This window comes from Bos taurus, chromosome 6 (assembly GCF_002263795.3).
Source record: "Bos taurus isolate L1 Dominette 01449 registration number 42190680 breed Hereford chromosome 6, ARS-UCD2.0, whole genome shotgun sequence".
Classification (NCBI taxonomy): domain Eukaryota; kingdom Metazoa; phylum Chordata; class Mammalia; order Artiodactyla; family Bovidae; genus Bos; species Bos taurus.
Window position 1 is genome coordinate 36,170,276 of NC_037333.1, and position 15,495 is coordinate 36,185,770.

General features: G+C 43.1%; 1 protein-coding gene across 5 annotated transcripts in view; it reads right to left on the reverse strand.

Annotated features, from left to right (window-relative positions):
• Positions 1–15,495, reverse strand: part of HERC3 (HECT and RLD domain containing E3 ubiquitin protein ligase 3) — a 198,430-nt gene that overhangs the window by 118,128 nt on the left and 64,807 nt on the right. For all 5 annotated transcript variants that reach the window (XM_059887450.1, NM_001083663.1, XM_015471555.3 and 2 more), the window contains 1 exon segment: positions 13,046–13,311. In XM_059887450.1, coding sequence (XP_059743433.1) covers positions 13,046–13,271 — 226 coding nt within the window. In that variant the 5' untranslated portion in view covers positions 13,272–13,311.

Sequence of the window (15,495 nt, forward strand, 5' to 3'; positions counted from 1 at the left end):
CACAAAATATCTAAATCAGGTCAGTTAAATGGTATTCATTACATGCCTTAACAGAGACAGCAGTGAGGAGATGAAATAAGAGTTTGGTTTTTCTTGAGCTCATGAAACAAAGAAGAGAAAACTCTGTAGGTCAGGGGTCCTGCCCAGCGAACAAAGAAGAGAAAACTCTGTAGGTCAGGGGTCCTGCCCAGCGCTGGGTGAAATGAACTGACACTCTCCCCTCCATTCAACCTATGTCTGGTAATTCTGTGTGTGCATGTGAGAGAGAGGGAGAGAGAGGGAGAGAGAAGAAAAGAGAGACAAGAGGGAAAGAGAGACAGAGGGGGAGGGGAAGAATGGAAAAGAAAGCAGAGGGAAAGAGAAATATCGCTCATTGCTCTGGTCCACCCCTTCCCACTCCTTATCACATTTTGTCAATTTAGATATATAAAAAGCAGCTATTGGGAATTCCCTGGCAGTGCAGTGGTTAGGAGTCTGTGCCTTCACTACTGAAGCCCCAACTTCAATCCTTGTTCAGGGAACTAAGATCCTACAAGTCATGCAGCATGGGAAAGAAAAAAAAAAAAAAACAGCTATTTACAAAACCTGTATAAAACCTAAAGATGAATCCCCCTCCATTCGAAATGCTTTATAATGAATCAGAACAGTCAAGAAGAAAGAAGACAGGCACCTGCCAGTCTGAGCGATACCCTCAGTGACCAATGGGAAAGCGTGGAACAGAATGACGAGACACTGTTTATCATGAATGTCTCTGCATCGCATACACTAAAGGTGTCACCAAAGCGCTTCCGTTACTTTCAGGGAAGAATGAAAAATTGAAGGGTGGGTAAAACATTCAAGTCAACTCTTCTGTCCTTCATCCTTGAAATTCAGCGAATTTCTTTAAACACAAATCACTCTAATCTTTGTTGACCTAACCCTAGCAATCTCCCAGAGCTCACAGAGAGCATGGTAACATAACTAAATAATAAAACCCATGAAGCACTGCATACATTTAATAAATTCCCTACACTATGTGCCTACCACATGATGCTTAGCACTAAAATACATAGGTGAATAAGATACTAATTTTTCAGAAACACATAATTTCGCATCATATATCACATAATAAATACTACAGAGAAAGCCCTGCCTCATGATAGTAGCCATTTTTGTTCTAAAAGCAGATGTGAAGGTGTTGAGTTCATAAAAGGAACTATAAATCATAACATGGAGCAAAACATCGACTTAATGGTTCAAAGAAACAAGTTTGCATGCACTATGAAATCACACACTATGTACTGCTTACTTGTCAGCCGCTGACCCCTCTTCGTTGCACCAGAACCCTCACGGCTACTGGGCCCTCCCCAGGCCTAGGCGATGAGCCCTAAACCAATCAAATGATCCTCATTTCACTTTTCAGGCCTGGCCCATGAGACTAAAGATGATGTATGCTGGGGGTTCCTGAGAAAGATTTTCCCCATTGTGAAAGGCAACACAAGCAACTCCCCTCCCTGTCTGTCTCTGAACGCAGCTGTGTGGGGATGTGGTACCTAGAGCTGTGGCAGTCACCTTGTGACCATGAGGGGACAAGCCCAAGTATGATTAACGCAGTTAATGCAGATGGCAGAATAGCAAGGTGAGAAGCACCTTGATGCTTGGGTGGCTTGACGGTGTCAGTGTGCCCTTGCTCTAACCAACCCTGTACCTCTCTATAGACCTTTCTGGGTTTGAGATCAGAAATTTCACTCATTGTTTAGCCACATTTAGTTTAGTATTCTGCTACTTGCAGATAAAAGCATCCTGAGTGACAGAGGCCCATTAAAAAATAAGTAAAACAAGGACCAGATAAATTCAGACTCCAGGGTGATTGCTTCTTAGGCAACTGCAGAATGCAGAAAGAAAACCACTTACCTTTCTTCAGGTCATGGATATTCTTGTCCAAAGATTCACCTCCATCAAAGCTAACCGGAAGCCTAAAGTGACAGCCCACAAAATTCAACTGGGCTCAGTATCAATGGATTGCAGTCTATTTTCTGAAACTGTGGTAAGATCGTATCACCTGTCCACATGTTGGCAAACCACTTCAAGTCCTCTAGGAGCACCACTAAGTACCCCTGGTAGGCCACAATGTCCACAGTGGCCTCATTTGGTTCCCTCATCTTTGCAATTTTGAACCAGAATGCTGGAGGCAATGTAAACCATGGTGTAGAGATAAGATACATGTATATATCTCCACGTGTGGAAAAGCAGCTTTTACAGAGTTCCTGAATGTATCTAAGGTACTTTTCTTGGGACCAGTAAGGTAAAAGACACCGCCCCCCCCCCCCCCCGCCAACCAAAAAAAAAAGAAAAATAAAACAGACTGTCCTTTAAAACTCAAAATAAGTCTCTCTTAACATCCCTAACCTATATCACCTCCCTCCCCTGGATATATGTAGCATTTATTAGATCCTACAGAGTTAAGAGAACCTATAAAAATGATTAACAGTTATTTATTTATGTATAGAAGATCCAACCAGTCCATTCTAAAAGAGATCAGTCCTGGGTATTCTTTGGAAGGACTGATGCTAAAGCTGAAACTCCAATACTTTGGCCACCTCATTCAAAGAGTTGACTCATTGGAAAAGACTCTGATGCTGGGAGGGATTGGGGGAAGGAGGAAAAGGGGACAATGGAGGATGAGATGGGTGGATGGCATCACCAACTCGATGGACGTGAGTTTGAGTGAACTCCGGGAGTTGGTGATGGACAGAGAGGCCTGGCGTGCTACGATTCATGGGGTTGCAAAGAGTCAGACATAACTGAGGGACTGAACTGAACTGAACTGAACTGAAATGCTAAAGAATGTTCAAACTACAGCACAACTGCACTCATCTCACATGCTAGCAAAGTATGCTCAAAATTCTCCAAGTTAGGCTTCAAAAGTACATGAAGTGAGAACTTCCAGATGTTGAAGCTGGATTTAGAAAAGGCAAAGGAACCAGAGATCAAACTGCCAACATTCGTTGGATCATTGTAAAAGCAAGAGAATTCCAGAAAAACATCTACTACTACTTCACTGACTACACTAAAGCCTTTGACTGTGTGGATCACAACAAACTGTCGAACATTCTTCAAGAGATGGGAATACCAGACCACCTGACCTGCCTCCTGAGAAATCTGTATGCAGGTCAGGAAGCAACAGTTAGAACTGGACATGGAACAATGGACTAGTTCCAAATTGGGAAAGGAGTACATCAAGGCTGCATGTTGTCACCCTGCTTATTTAACTTATATGCAGAGTACATCATGTGAAATGCCAGGCTGGATGAAGCACAAGCTGGAATCAAGACTGCTGGTAGAAATATCAATAACCTCAGATATGCAGATGACACCACCTTCATGGCAGAAAACAAAGAGGAATCAAAGAGCCTCTTGATGAAAGTGAAAGAGGAAGAGTGAAAAAGCTGGCTTAAAACTCAACTTTCAAAAGACGAAGGTCACGGCATCTGGTCCCATCACTTCATGGCAAATAGACGGGGAAACAATGGAAAGAGTGACAGACTTTATTTTCTTGGGCTTCAAAATCACTGCAGTTGGTGACTGCAGCCATGAAATTAAAAGACACTTGATCCTTGGAAGAAAAGCTATAACCAACCTAGACAGCATATTAAAAATCAGAGATATTACTTTGCCAACAAAGGTCCATCTAGTCAAAGCTATGGTTTTTCCAGTATCCATGTATGGAAGTGAGAGTTGGACTATAAAGAAAGCTGAGCGCCAAAGAATTGATGCTTTTGAACTGTGGTGTTGGAGAAGCCTCTTGAGAGTCCCTTGGACTGCAAGGAGATCCAACCAGTCCATCCAAAAGAAAACTAGTCCTGAATATTCACTGAAAGGACTGATGCCTAAGAATAAGCTCCAATATTTTGGACACCTGATGGGAAGAACAGACCCATTAGAAAAGACCCTAATGCTGGGAAAGACTGAAGACAGGAGGAGAAGGGGATGACAGAGAACAAGATGGTTGGATGGCATCACCGACTCAATGGACATGAATTTGAGCAGGCTCAGGGAGTTGGTGATGGAAAGGGAAGCCTGGTGTGCTACAGTCCATGGGGTCATAAAGAGTAGGACACAACTGAGCAACTGAACTAAATTGAACATATATGTAATTAATTTATGAATTTGTTCATATGCTGGAATAGCAGGATCAAAAAATTTTTCTAATAGAATATGTTAAGACAAATTACTACTACCAGAAGTAATAATGTTGTTGTTTAGTCACTAAGTCATGTCCAATTTTTGTAATCCCAGGGACAGAGGAGCCTGGTGGGCTATAGTCCATGGGATTCCCCAGGTAAGAATACTGGAGTGGGTTGCCATTTTCTTCTCCAAGGGATCTTCCTGGCTCAGGGATCAAACCAACGTCTCTTATGTTTCCTGCACTGGCAGGCAAATTCTTTACCACTGAGTCACCTGGGAGGCTAGCAGTAATAAGAGCTGCTGCTGCTGAGTCGCTTCAGTCGTGTCTGACTCTGTGCGACCCCAGAGACGGCAGCCCAACAGGCTCCCCCGTCCCTGGGACTCTCCAGGCAAGAACACTAGAGTGGATTGCCATTTCCTTCTCCAATGCATGAAAGGGAAAAGTGAAAGGGAAATCGCTCAGTCGTGTCCAACTCTTCGTGACCTCATGGACTGCAGCCCACCAGGCTCCTCCGTCCATGGGATTTTCCAGGCAAGAGTACTGGAGTGGGGTGCCATTGCCTTCTCCAAAATAGCTAGGGCTAATTAAATGCTTAATTTCAGCCAGACATTATTCCAAACATCTGACTGATATACAGCTTACTAAATCCTTACAACAGTCCTAATAGGTAGACGTTATTAACTATGGAATGAGGTTCGTGACATTGTACAGGAAACAGAGATCAAGACCATTCCCATAGAAAAGAAATGCAAAAAAGCAAAATGGCTGTCTGGGGAGGCCTTACAAATAGCTGTGAAAAGAAGAGAAATGAAAAGCAAATGAGAAAAGGAAAGATATAAACATCTGAATGCAGAGTTCCAAAGAATAGCAAGAAGAGATAAGAAAGCCTTCTTCAGCGATCAGTGCAAAGAAATAGAGGAAAACAACAGAATGGGAAAGACTAGAGATCTCTTCAAGAAAATCAGAGATACCAAGGGAACATTTCATGCAAAGATGAGCTCGATAAAGGACAGAAATGGTATGGACCTAACAGAAGCAGAAGATATTAAGAAGAGGTGGCAAGAATACACAGAAGAACTGTACAAAAAAGATCTTCACGACCCAGATAATCACGATGGTGTGATCACTGACCTAGAGCCAGACATCCTGGAATGTGAAGTCAAGTGGGCCTTAGAAAGCATCACTATGAACAAAGCTAGTGGAGGTGATGGAATTCCAATTGAGCTATTCAAATTCTGAAAGATGATGCTGTGAAAGTGCTGCACTCAATATGCCAGCAAATCTGGAAAACTCAGCAGTGGCCACAGGACTGGAAAAGGTCAGTTTTCATTCCAATCCCAAAGAAAGGCAATGCCAAAGAATGCTCAAACTACCGCACAATTGCACTCATCTCACACGCTAGTAAAGTAATGCTCAAAATTCTCCAAGCCAGGCTTCAGCAATATGTGAACCGTGAACTTCCTGATGCTCAAGCTGGTTTTAGAAAAGGCAGAGGAACCAGAGATCAAATTGCCAACATCCGCTGGATCATGGAAAAAGCAAGAGAGTTCCAGAAAAACATCTATTTCTGCTTTATTGACTATGCCAAAGCCTTTGACTGTGTGGATCACAATCAACTGTGGAAAATTCTGAAAGAGATGGGAATACCAGACCACCTGATCTGCCTCTTGAGAAATCTGTATGCAGGTCAGGAAGCAACAGTTAGAACTGGACATGGAACAACAGACTGGTTCCAAATAGGAAAAGGAGTACGTCAAGGCTGTATATTGTCACCCTGTTTATTTAACTTATATGCAGACTACATCATGAGAAACGCTGGACTGGAAGAAACACAAGCTGGAATCAAGATTGCTGGGAGAAATATCAATAACCTCAGATATGCAGATGACACCACCCTTCTGGCAGAAAGTGAAGAGGAACTCAAAAGCCTCTTGATGAAAGTGAAAGTGGAGAGTGAAAAAGTTGGCTTAAAGCTCAACATTCAGAAAACGAAGATCATGGCATCCGGTCCCACCACTTCATGGGAAATAGATGGGGAAACAGTGGAAACAGTGTCAGACTTTATTTTTTGGGCTCCAAAATCACTACAGATGGTGACTGCAGCCATGAAATTAAAAGACGCTGACTCCTTGGAAGGAAAGTTATGACCAACCTAGATAGCATATTCAAAAACAGAGACATTACTTTGCCAACAAAGGTTCATCTAGTCAAGGCTATGGTTTTTCCTGTGGTCATGTATGGATGTGAGAGTTGGACTGTGAAGAAGGCTGAGCGCCGAAGAATTGATGCTTTTGAACTGTGGTGTTGGAGAAGACTCGAGAGTCCCTTGGACTGCAAGGAGATCCAACCAGTCCATTCTGAAGGAGATCAGCCCTGGGATTTCTTTGGAAGGAATGATGCTAAGGCTGAAACTCCAGTACTTTGGCCACCTCATGCGAAGAGTTGACTCATTGGAAAAGACTCTGATGCTGGGAGGGATTGGGGGCAGGAGGAAAAGGGGACGACAGAGGATGAGATGGCTGGATGGCATCTCTGACTCGATGGACGTGAGTCTGAGTGAACTCCGGGAGTTGGTGATGGACAGGGAGGCCTGGCGTGCTGTGATTCATGGGGTCGCAAAGAGTCGGACACGACTGAGCGACTGATCTGATCTGATCTGATTAACATTATCCACACTTTACAACTAAGAAAACTGAGACACAAAGAGGTTAAGCAACTTTCTCAGAATCACACAGCCAGCGAGTTGATTCCAACCCATAGGTCACTCCAGAGTCCATGCTCTTATTCATTATATAGTCTGCATAGTTAGCTAACACTAAAATCACTCACATAACAACTTCAATTGCTCTGAGTTAGTTAGTAATTATGTATAATAGAAATTGAAAAACATATCTGAATAATTAGAGAAAAATTATTTTAAATCTGTAAGGATATGAGACCATATCCGTTGCAGAATTGCCACAGGTTTCAACATTACATGCCATCAATGGGCATTTACTCAAAGATTGCAGTAGCTCCTAAATCACTGAAATACCAGCTGACTAGATATACCCCATCCAGACTGATAAATTTAGAACCATTTACCTATCCTTGATCAGTCCAGATCACAGATCACCAAGCCAGACAAGAGTTCATCAAGACTGCCAGACAAGGAAGTCATTATTACAACATAAACATTCAAGGGTGGACTTACTAAAATAACGAAACATCCCTGGAGCACTGACGCCATTACCAAAGGTGCCCTGTCTTTGGCACCTTGTAAAGCTCTTGTAAAGCTCACTCCTCCTGCAAGCTCACAAATCTGCAGTAAACTTGAACTTCATATGTGTGTTGGTGGAAAAAAATTCTTAGAAATCAGAATTCAGCACTGTTGGTGACCCGACTTAGACCTAACTCTCCACCACAATTCTAAATTTGACACGCTTGGGACCTCGATCACTCTCTTGGCACAAGATGAACTGCATTGTGAAGCCTTCACAGGAACACACCTTATTCCCACCTGGCCTATAAACTACCAAAAGGCAGCTGTGCACTGAGCATGTTGTATCCTGGCAGTGTCTAGAACAAACGTGGGACCTGGTAGTCTAACCACTCCGTAAGTATCTGCTAACCCCATGACTTCATGAGAAGTAAGTAATTCGAGGAAATAAAGGAACAAAGAACAAGAGGTAAATTTCAAGGCAAAAATGTAACTTCCAATTATGTGTTCTTTTTCCCCAGATTATGATATCCAAAAAAGCACAAAAGCTTTTTTGTCAGCTGACAAACAGTCATCTAATGATTTTAAAGATGAAAAGGAACTGCTTCTCCGCACCTTTAATCAAAACACCTTGATCAGATGTGGTATTCAACCTGTAAATTAAAGATACAAGCTTCTTGGTGGCCAACTTATCTTTTTGTTTCTTTTTACAAGGACTAAGTGGAAATTAAATATAAACAAGAAAGACACCTTGGAAATAAAATTCTATTGGGCCTTCCCAAACAGCCTGAGGTTAAAAAGATGTCTGTGAACAAAATTCTAGGATTATTAAAACCAAACTCTTGGTACCCGACCATGACTCACAGTCAACTCTCTTTCCTCTTCTTTACATACACCTGAGATAATACTGACCTACTTTACAGGACTATCGTGAGAAGTATCAGCTTAAAAATACTCAGCATGTTGAGATGAAGAGAGCTTGTAGTATGTATACTTAACCACTTTTAAAATTGACATGAATTGAGACTTATGTCATGATGCAAACCACTGTGTTAATTACTTAAAAGTAAACTGCAAATATTTAGAACACAAACATTATCTCACATTGAAGAATATGCTCATTAATAAGTATATATTTTCTAAAACATTCAAAATGTCTTTCAAGAAAGTAGGCAGAGTACTTTAGACAGAAAAAAAAGTGACTTTTCATTAATCACACCAGGAAATAAAAAGTATTGACATTTGCTCCCAATCCCTAGGCCTCTGGACCAGAAAGCTGTCCACTCAGCTATGACAGCAGTCAACAAATCAACAGACCCTACGGAGGTTGATAACTACCCTTCTCCTCCTCATCAGAAAGGGCTGTGCAGCCCCACTCCCAGCCCCAACCACCTGCAATTCCTAATGAGAAAGAGATGGGCTCCTAACAAGGGCAGAGTTGAGATCTGAATATTTGCTACAGCACCTTCTGCTTTTTATATCAGAGTTATGCCCACGGAAACACGTGTTTCAATATTACAAAGTCACCACAGGATTTCTTCTATTTCCTTTCAGCTCAGCTAGTTTGCTTTTCGGCAAAAGCTGATTAACATGACAGAGTTATTGCGTCCTTCAGACGCCCTAGAGCAACCTGATAAGCTGGTTCAAAGTGCTACTTCTCGGGGTTAGCAGCAACTACAGCTCTGGGAATTGAGGCTTTTGAGATGCTCTGCTTTATAAACCTCATTTATCAAACAGTGGGAGAGCTGTTACATATGGTGATGGGCATTACGGAAATACTCTGATTGAATACAAAATGTGAACTGGATTAAATTACCTACAAGGAAAGAAACTAAGGAGGAGGTAAAAGGAACCAGTCACAAGTATGAATCAAATACCGCTGCACAGAAGTGTTAGTCTGTTTATAATTAGTTACCCTTTGGGTTTGCTATGGAAAGGTTTCCTGGGATATCTATGCAGAATTTTTTAAATTTAACATAGGTTAAACTAAATAATTACATCTACCATAGTTTTTGCCTACTCAAGACAGAAGAAAGGTTAGAGGAGGTTTACATAAATTCAGACATCCCTGACAACACAAGGATTAGCTTATGCTAAAAATCCCAGTATGGGAAATCAGAGTATGTGCGGGAAAAGAACTGTCCCTTACAACATGGATGGGCGGGAATAAGAGAAGCACAGTAAAATAAGCCAAAATTTTTGAACATTTTTCTGTGGGCAACTAGTTTCTACTTTGATTTAGTAAAATACTTCAAGATTTGTTTAATGTTCAGTTACGGATTAATTACTTAAAAAATCATTTTGAAGAAAACTCATGTTCTGTTTGCTTGCTTTATTTAAAAAAAAAAGGAGGCACACACATCTTCCCGTAACGTAGCTCTAAGTTGCGATGACTTCATGGACAAAAACATGAGAAAATTAGTAATCATCCTATGCTGTCCTAAGCACTGAAACTCCTTGAGACAGGCTGATACCACAACGTGAGGGAGAGAATAAAGGAGAAAAAAGTCCTATGGGAGATGAGTACGCACCACAGTAATAAGCCTGACACTTATTTTTAAAAGTTGGACACTGAGTTTAGATGGGGCTTTGAGATCCTGCTGATAAAAAATGCTTCTGGGAAACGCAGGCCTCTACCTCTGGCCGAAGAACAAATGAATGAATCATGGACACACCCGAGCTAGAAGCCCAGGCCGTCTGACACACTGGGAAGACATCGGGGCCTGCATAACCTGGAGTTCCAGTACTGGCGTGGCCTGGAAACACCCTCCCTGCGCCCGGCACAGAGACATAACTGACAGGTCACACAAGGGCCGCGTCAGGGAGCAAAGAAATCCGAGTACAAAGAAAGCACAGCAGCCTCAGAAGCAGCAAAAGCCACAGGAAACAATCCGATGTTCTCAAAGAGAGGGGGAAAAAAAAACTTACAAACTGCTGTGGAGGGCTTTACGCCACTGCTCTGCTGACAAGGACAGGATTCCTCCTCCCCCTAAGAGTGAACTCAGGTGCCCTGCCACTTTGCCAGCTAGAGACAAAGTGGAAAAACTGGTGTCTCACGACTGGCAGCACAGACTCACGGCACACGTTCACCTGCAAGGGTTCTGTCCCTGTGCATCCCCAACAGCACCACCTTCTCCCACCTTTCCTGCCCCTCACTCTTTCTAACCCTTCCTACTGCTAAATCCTTTGAACTGGGTACTGATGCTGACCTGAAATCGCAGACCTGCCCGCTGCGCCCAGAAGCAGACTCTCTGGGGAGGTGGCCTTCTCGCAAGCTCCCTCCCGAAGATCGCAGGGGTGACTCAGGGACGGCGTTCCCGTGGGCCTGGCCAGCCCAGGCTTCCCGAAACAGGGCCCCTCTGTCACTGATGTCCCTTCCGTGCCTAGCAGCACCCCAGGTCATGGTTCTCAATAAACACATATAGGAAACAAGCTCATTCTCTTTTTCCCACTCCTTAAAAATAAACCCAACGGCACCCAGATTTAGAGCACACCTACCGAAGAAAAAATTAAAGAAAGGGAGGTGCCCACCCACAGAATCTTTCCATTCAAAGAGGCACTATTCTGCAGCTGCCTCAGAGTTTATAATTAACAGGCAAGCTTAACCAGCAACAGAAATTTCTGGAGTCCATTGTAATTTACACTAGAACCTGGCTTATTCCAAATTTGGATTACAAGCACGGGCTGGATTCCATGATTTAATCCGAAAGCTTTCTTGGCACACCTCTAGCTCAAGTCTCTCGCCATCACTTAGCCTAGCCTCCAGGGAGTGGGTGCAGGCCAAGCCAAGTCCAGGAAGACGCAGGCTGACCGCTCCCAGGTCGCCCACCAGCTTCCAGAGCCCCACCAGCCGCCCAGCGCCAGCCCCGGGGGCTCTGGCCGGAGGGCTGGCTAGAAGAATGGCAGATGGCACTCAGGTGTATTCACCAGGGTGCCATCTGCAGACCTTTGCTATCGCTGGCCTGCAAGGGTTTCATTTCCTTTTTCAGCTGCCACCGCAGGTCCAATCCTCCAGCTCCAGCTCCTAGGACCAAGGAGGCAGTGAGGCACCTCTGAGTGCTGGTGGCCTGACAGAAGGCAGTCACAGAGAAAACAGACTAGAGGGGGTAGAGGAGACGGAGGGGACGGCAACCACACAGGCTAAAGTGGCTTTGGGGAGACTTCTTTATCATTAGAATCTACTTCATCAAGAGCCACAGAACGGTAGGAAGTCTCCTTTTAAAGGAAAAGAGCCTGGGCTCAGAAACAGAGTCAGAGAGAGGTAATGCCTCCTACACGAGGTGTGTCTGACTCCAGGGTTCACACTCACCATGGTGTCTCTGCAGGAGTTACTGGAAAGATCTCCTCCTGATCCCAAAACACGCCCTTCACAGGCTGGCCAGGGTGAGCACAAGTCCGTGCAGGTTCACTGGTACAAAGGGGGCCCAACGTATCTTTTAATGTATACGTGTGCTCAGCCATGCCCAACTCTTTGCGGCCCCATGGACTGTAGCCCACCAGGCTTCTCTGCCCATGGAATTTTCCAGGCAAGAATATTGGAGTGGTCTTAATATTCTCCTCCTCCAGGGAATCTTCCCAACCCAGAGATAAAGTGGGTCTTAAATGTAGACATTCCCCCACGAAGGAGCACGCCTTTGGGTTGGGACCGCCCATCAACCCCTCTGCAGGTGTTAGCTGTTAGATACTGGCTCTCACCTGGGAACAGGGTAAGCAGAGAAGCTTCATGTAAAACACAAGTTATTACAGGAAGAGTGGGGAAAAAGACCCATTGTTTTTTTCCAATATGAAAAGTGTTTTTAAAAGTCAAAAACCTTGCCACCAACATAATAGCTGTATATTATGATTCTGTATTATATTAATTGGTTAAACACATAATGATTAGGATTCGTTAACTCAAATAATGAACCAGTAGCACTGTTAATTGAATTATTTCAGTGAACAACAGGATTTACTTCCATTTGAAAATACGTATTATCAGGTGGGCTGTACACATAAAGGTGTACATACGCATGGCCCATACTACAAACCCCTTCCCTGAACTCCCCTGAGTCCAGGGCCCACTGGTTAGGAACCCCTATAGAACGCTGGGTGTTGCTCCAGGTGGGCAGGCCTAGGGGTTGGAGGGTGGTTCTCAGGGACGTTCTAATGAGGGAACCTGGAGGCAAAGAATGGGTTAAGAGCCCAGAAACCATGCTTCACACACTTCATAATTTATCCTTAAGACCAGCCTTGCAGCCCTTTAACCAAGGGTCAACAAAAAAATTAACAAATGTAAATTAATACTAACACTTGAACAGGGGAATTATAGAACATAGCCACTTTGCCATGGGAGGGAATAAATATGAAAAAAGAGAGAAGCAGTCACATCCTGATGCCAAACTGACTTTCCTAAAAGAACACAAAAGAGAAAAAGCACCTAGACTAAAAACACCAAGGCTCTTCTTTCAGGAAGCTTTGGAATCTTGATTTGGATTGAACTAAAAAAGACAGCAAATAAGAAAACGGCACGTGCTATTGTGAAAAATACTACCAAGTCACAATTTAAGACCCTCCCTCACCATTTCTCACCAAAAGGAGAGCCTCCCTAAAAGGTCAACACTCGGTAAGAAAATCTTCAACCAGCTCCTCAGGTCCTCAGCCTGACTCCCCAGTCATCGAGGCCGACAAGGGCCACTTACCTGGCTTGTTTCCTTCCCTCTCGTGGCCCAGCTGCCCCTTGGTGTTCACACCGCACGTGTAAACTTCGCCATCCTCCAGCAGGAACACAGAGTGGTTTCCTCCACAGGCCACCTCCTTGACGCTTCTGTCGGATATAAATCCACACACCTGTGGCTCAGCCACAATGCCCTGCAGGTTAGGGCTGATCCCAGGTTGGCCCAGAGACCAATATCCCCAACATAACATTGTTCTCGTTGTTCAGGAAGTCATGTAGCCTAGAAGAAAGCTTTAAAAAAAAAAAAAGGGATGGAGGATCAGAAAAAAGTCACTTTAAATAAACATCATCAATTTTAAAAAGCTTTCCCCTTAATAGTCTTCATATACCTTGGATCTCAAAATAAAACATATTAATATTGCTTCAGTAGTTATAGTAATAACGCTATTTTGTGTTTTGGTAAGAGTTTTTAAAATTTCTAAATAAATTCTCCTTTCTGTCAAGGAACAGTGAACACAGAATGTGGTTTTCGGATCACTGATGAAGAACTGAGTTCAGGTGACTTGCTGAAACAATCTATGCAGAGCACGATGGCAATACCTATTTTGAAATTACCCTCATGACTTCACCTTGCCCTTTCTTGTTGTACCTTTCCTTTGAGTTTTCTGGAGGAGGGTGGGGGAGGGTCTTTTTTTTTTTTAATTAAGTTTGAACTAATTCCTTTATGTAGCCAATTGTTAGCTTGTAATAATTCACCGCTCAAACATGAGCAATGAGAAAAAATATGTTATCTTCTCTGCCATTCCCTCTCACACATGCTTCAGGATGTGGGTCAAGCTTCACTTCCTACCTGAGAGCCTCTGGGGACCATTCCAGCCACAGTCAGCCTGCATTCCTCTGACACATTTACTATACTGCCTTGATGGACTCTTTCTCTATCTTTTACAACTGAACTCCTCAGCCAGATTTTAACTGCCTCAGGCACAGACCACATCACAACATATACCTCTCTGATTTAGCAGGTGTTCAACCTTTGGCTGATTATAGCTGACTACCCCCAACGTTTTGCTACCATTTAAAAATTCATGTTTCCCTTGTATATAAGCAAAAACAAAAGCTCATATCTCTCTCTCTACCAGTTTGCACCCACTAGGAGGGATATAGGGCTTCCATGGTGATTCAGTGGTAAAGAATCCACCTGCAATGCAGGAGACTCGGGACTGATTCTTAGTTAGAGAAGATCCCCTGGAGGAGGAAATGGCAACCCACTCCAGTATTCTTGCCTGGGAAATCCCATGGACAGAGGAGCCTGGCAGGCTACAGTCCAAGGAGTCGTAAAAGAGTCAGACATGACTAACTTCTAAACAAACAACAACAGGAGGGCTATCATCAGAAAAGAACAGATAATAACAAATGCTGGTGAAGATGTGGATAAATTAGAACCCTCCTACATTGCTGGTAGGAATGTAAATGTAAAACAGTCTCAAAGTTCCTCAAAAGGCTAAACACAGTTACCTTCAGTTCAGTTCAGTCACGCAGTTGTGTCCGACTCTTTGCAACCCCATGAATCGCAGCACGCCAGGCCTCCCTGTTCATCTCCCGGAGTTCACTCAAACTCACATCCATCGAGTCGGTGATGCCATCCAGCCATCTCATCCTCTGTCATCCCCTTCTCCTCCTGTCCCCAACCCCTCCCAGCATCAGAGTCTTTTCCAATGAGTCAACTCTTTCCATGAGGTGGCCAAAGTATTGGAGTTTCAGCTTCAGCATCATTCCTTCCAAAGAACACCCAGGACTGATCTTTAGAATGGACTGGTTGGATCTCCTTGCAGTCCAAGGGACTCTCAAGAGTATTCTCCAACACCACTTAGAATCCAATAATTTCACTCCGAGGTATATATACAAGAGAATTATAAACATATTTCCACAAAAAATTGGTACATGAATGCTCACAGCAGCACTGCTCATAGTACCAAAAGGTGAAAATAACAAAAATTCCCATCAATTGATGAAATGAAGTGTGAGGTTTCCAAACAACGGAATGTTATCTGACTACCTATATAATACTATATGACTGTTTGAACTCTTCAGGCTTTCCGGAAAGGCATAAAAAGGCCCAAAATAAAATATAAAACTGCATCTTAATTTACTGTCTTAATCAGGAAGCTCTCCTTCTGTTTTTTATTTCTGTGTAGAGACTAAAACTAAAATAAAATCTTAAACTTAAATATTATTCTTTGAGTTAAATGCAGTGATGGGAAAGATGGGAGGAGAGATAAAATGCAAACTAGGGAGGGAATGGGGATGGAGAGGAGGTAGGACAGACATTTTAAACGAGAAGCAAGATCATATAATCTAGTCATTAATTTAATTTTCCCAGTCTGCTCAGCTGCTGTATTTATACTAATTTCTTTCTTCATTTTTAATGTTTCATGAGTTTATCTTCTCTCTCCTACCAATAATTATATAAACAAT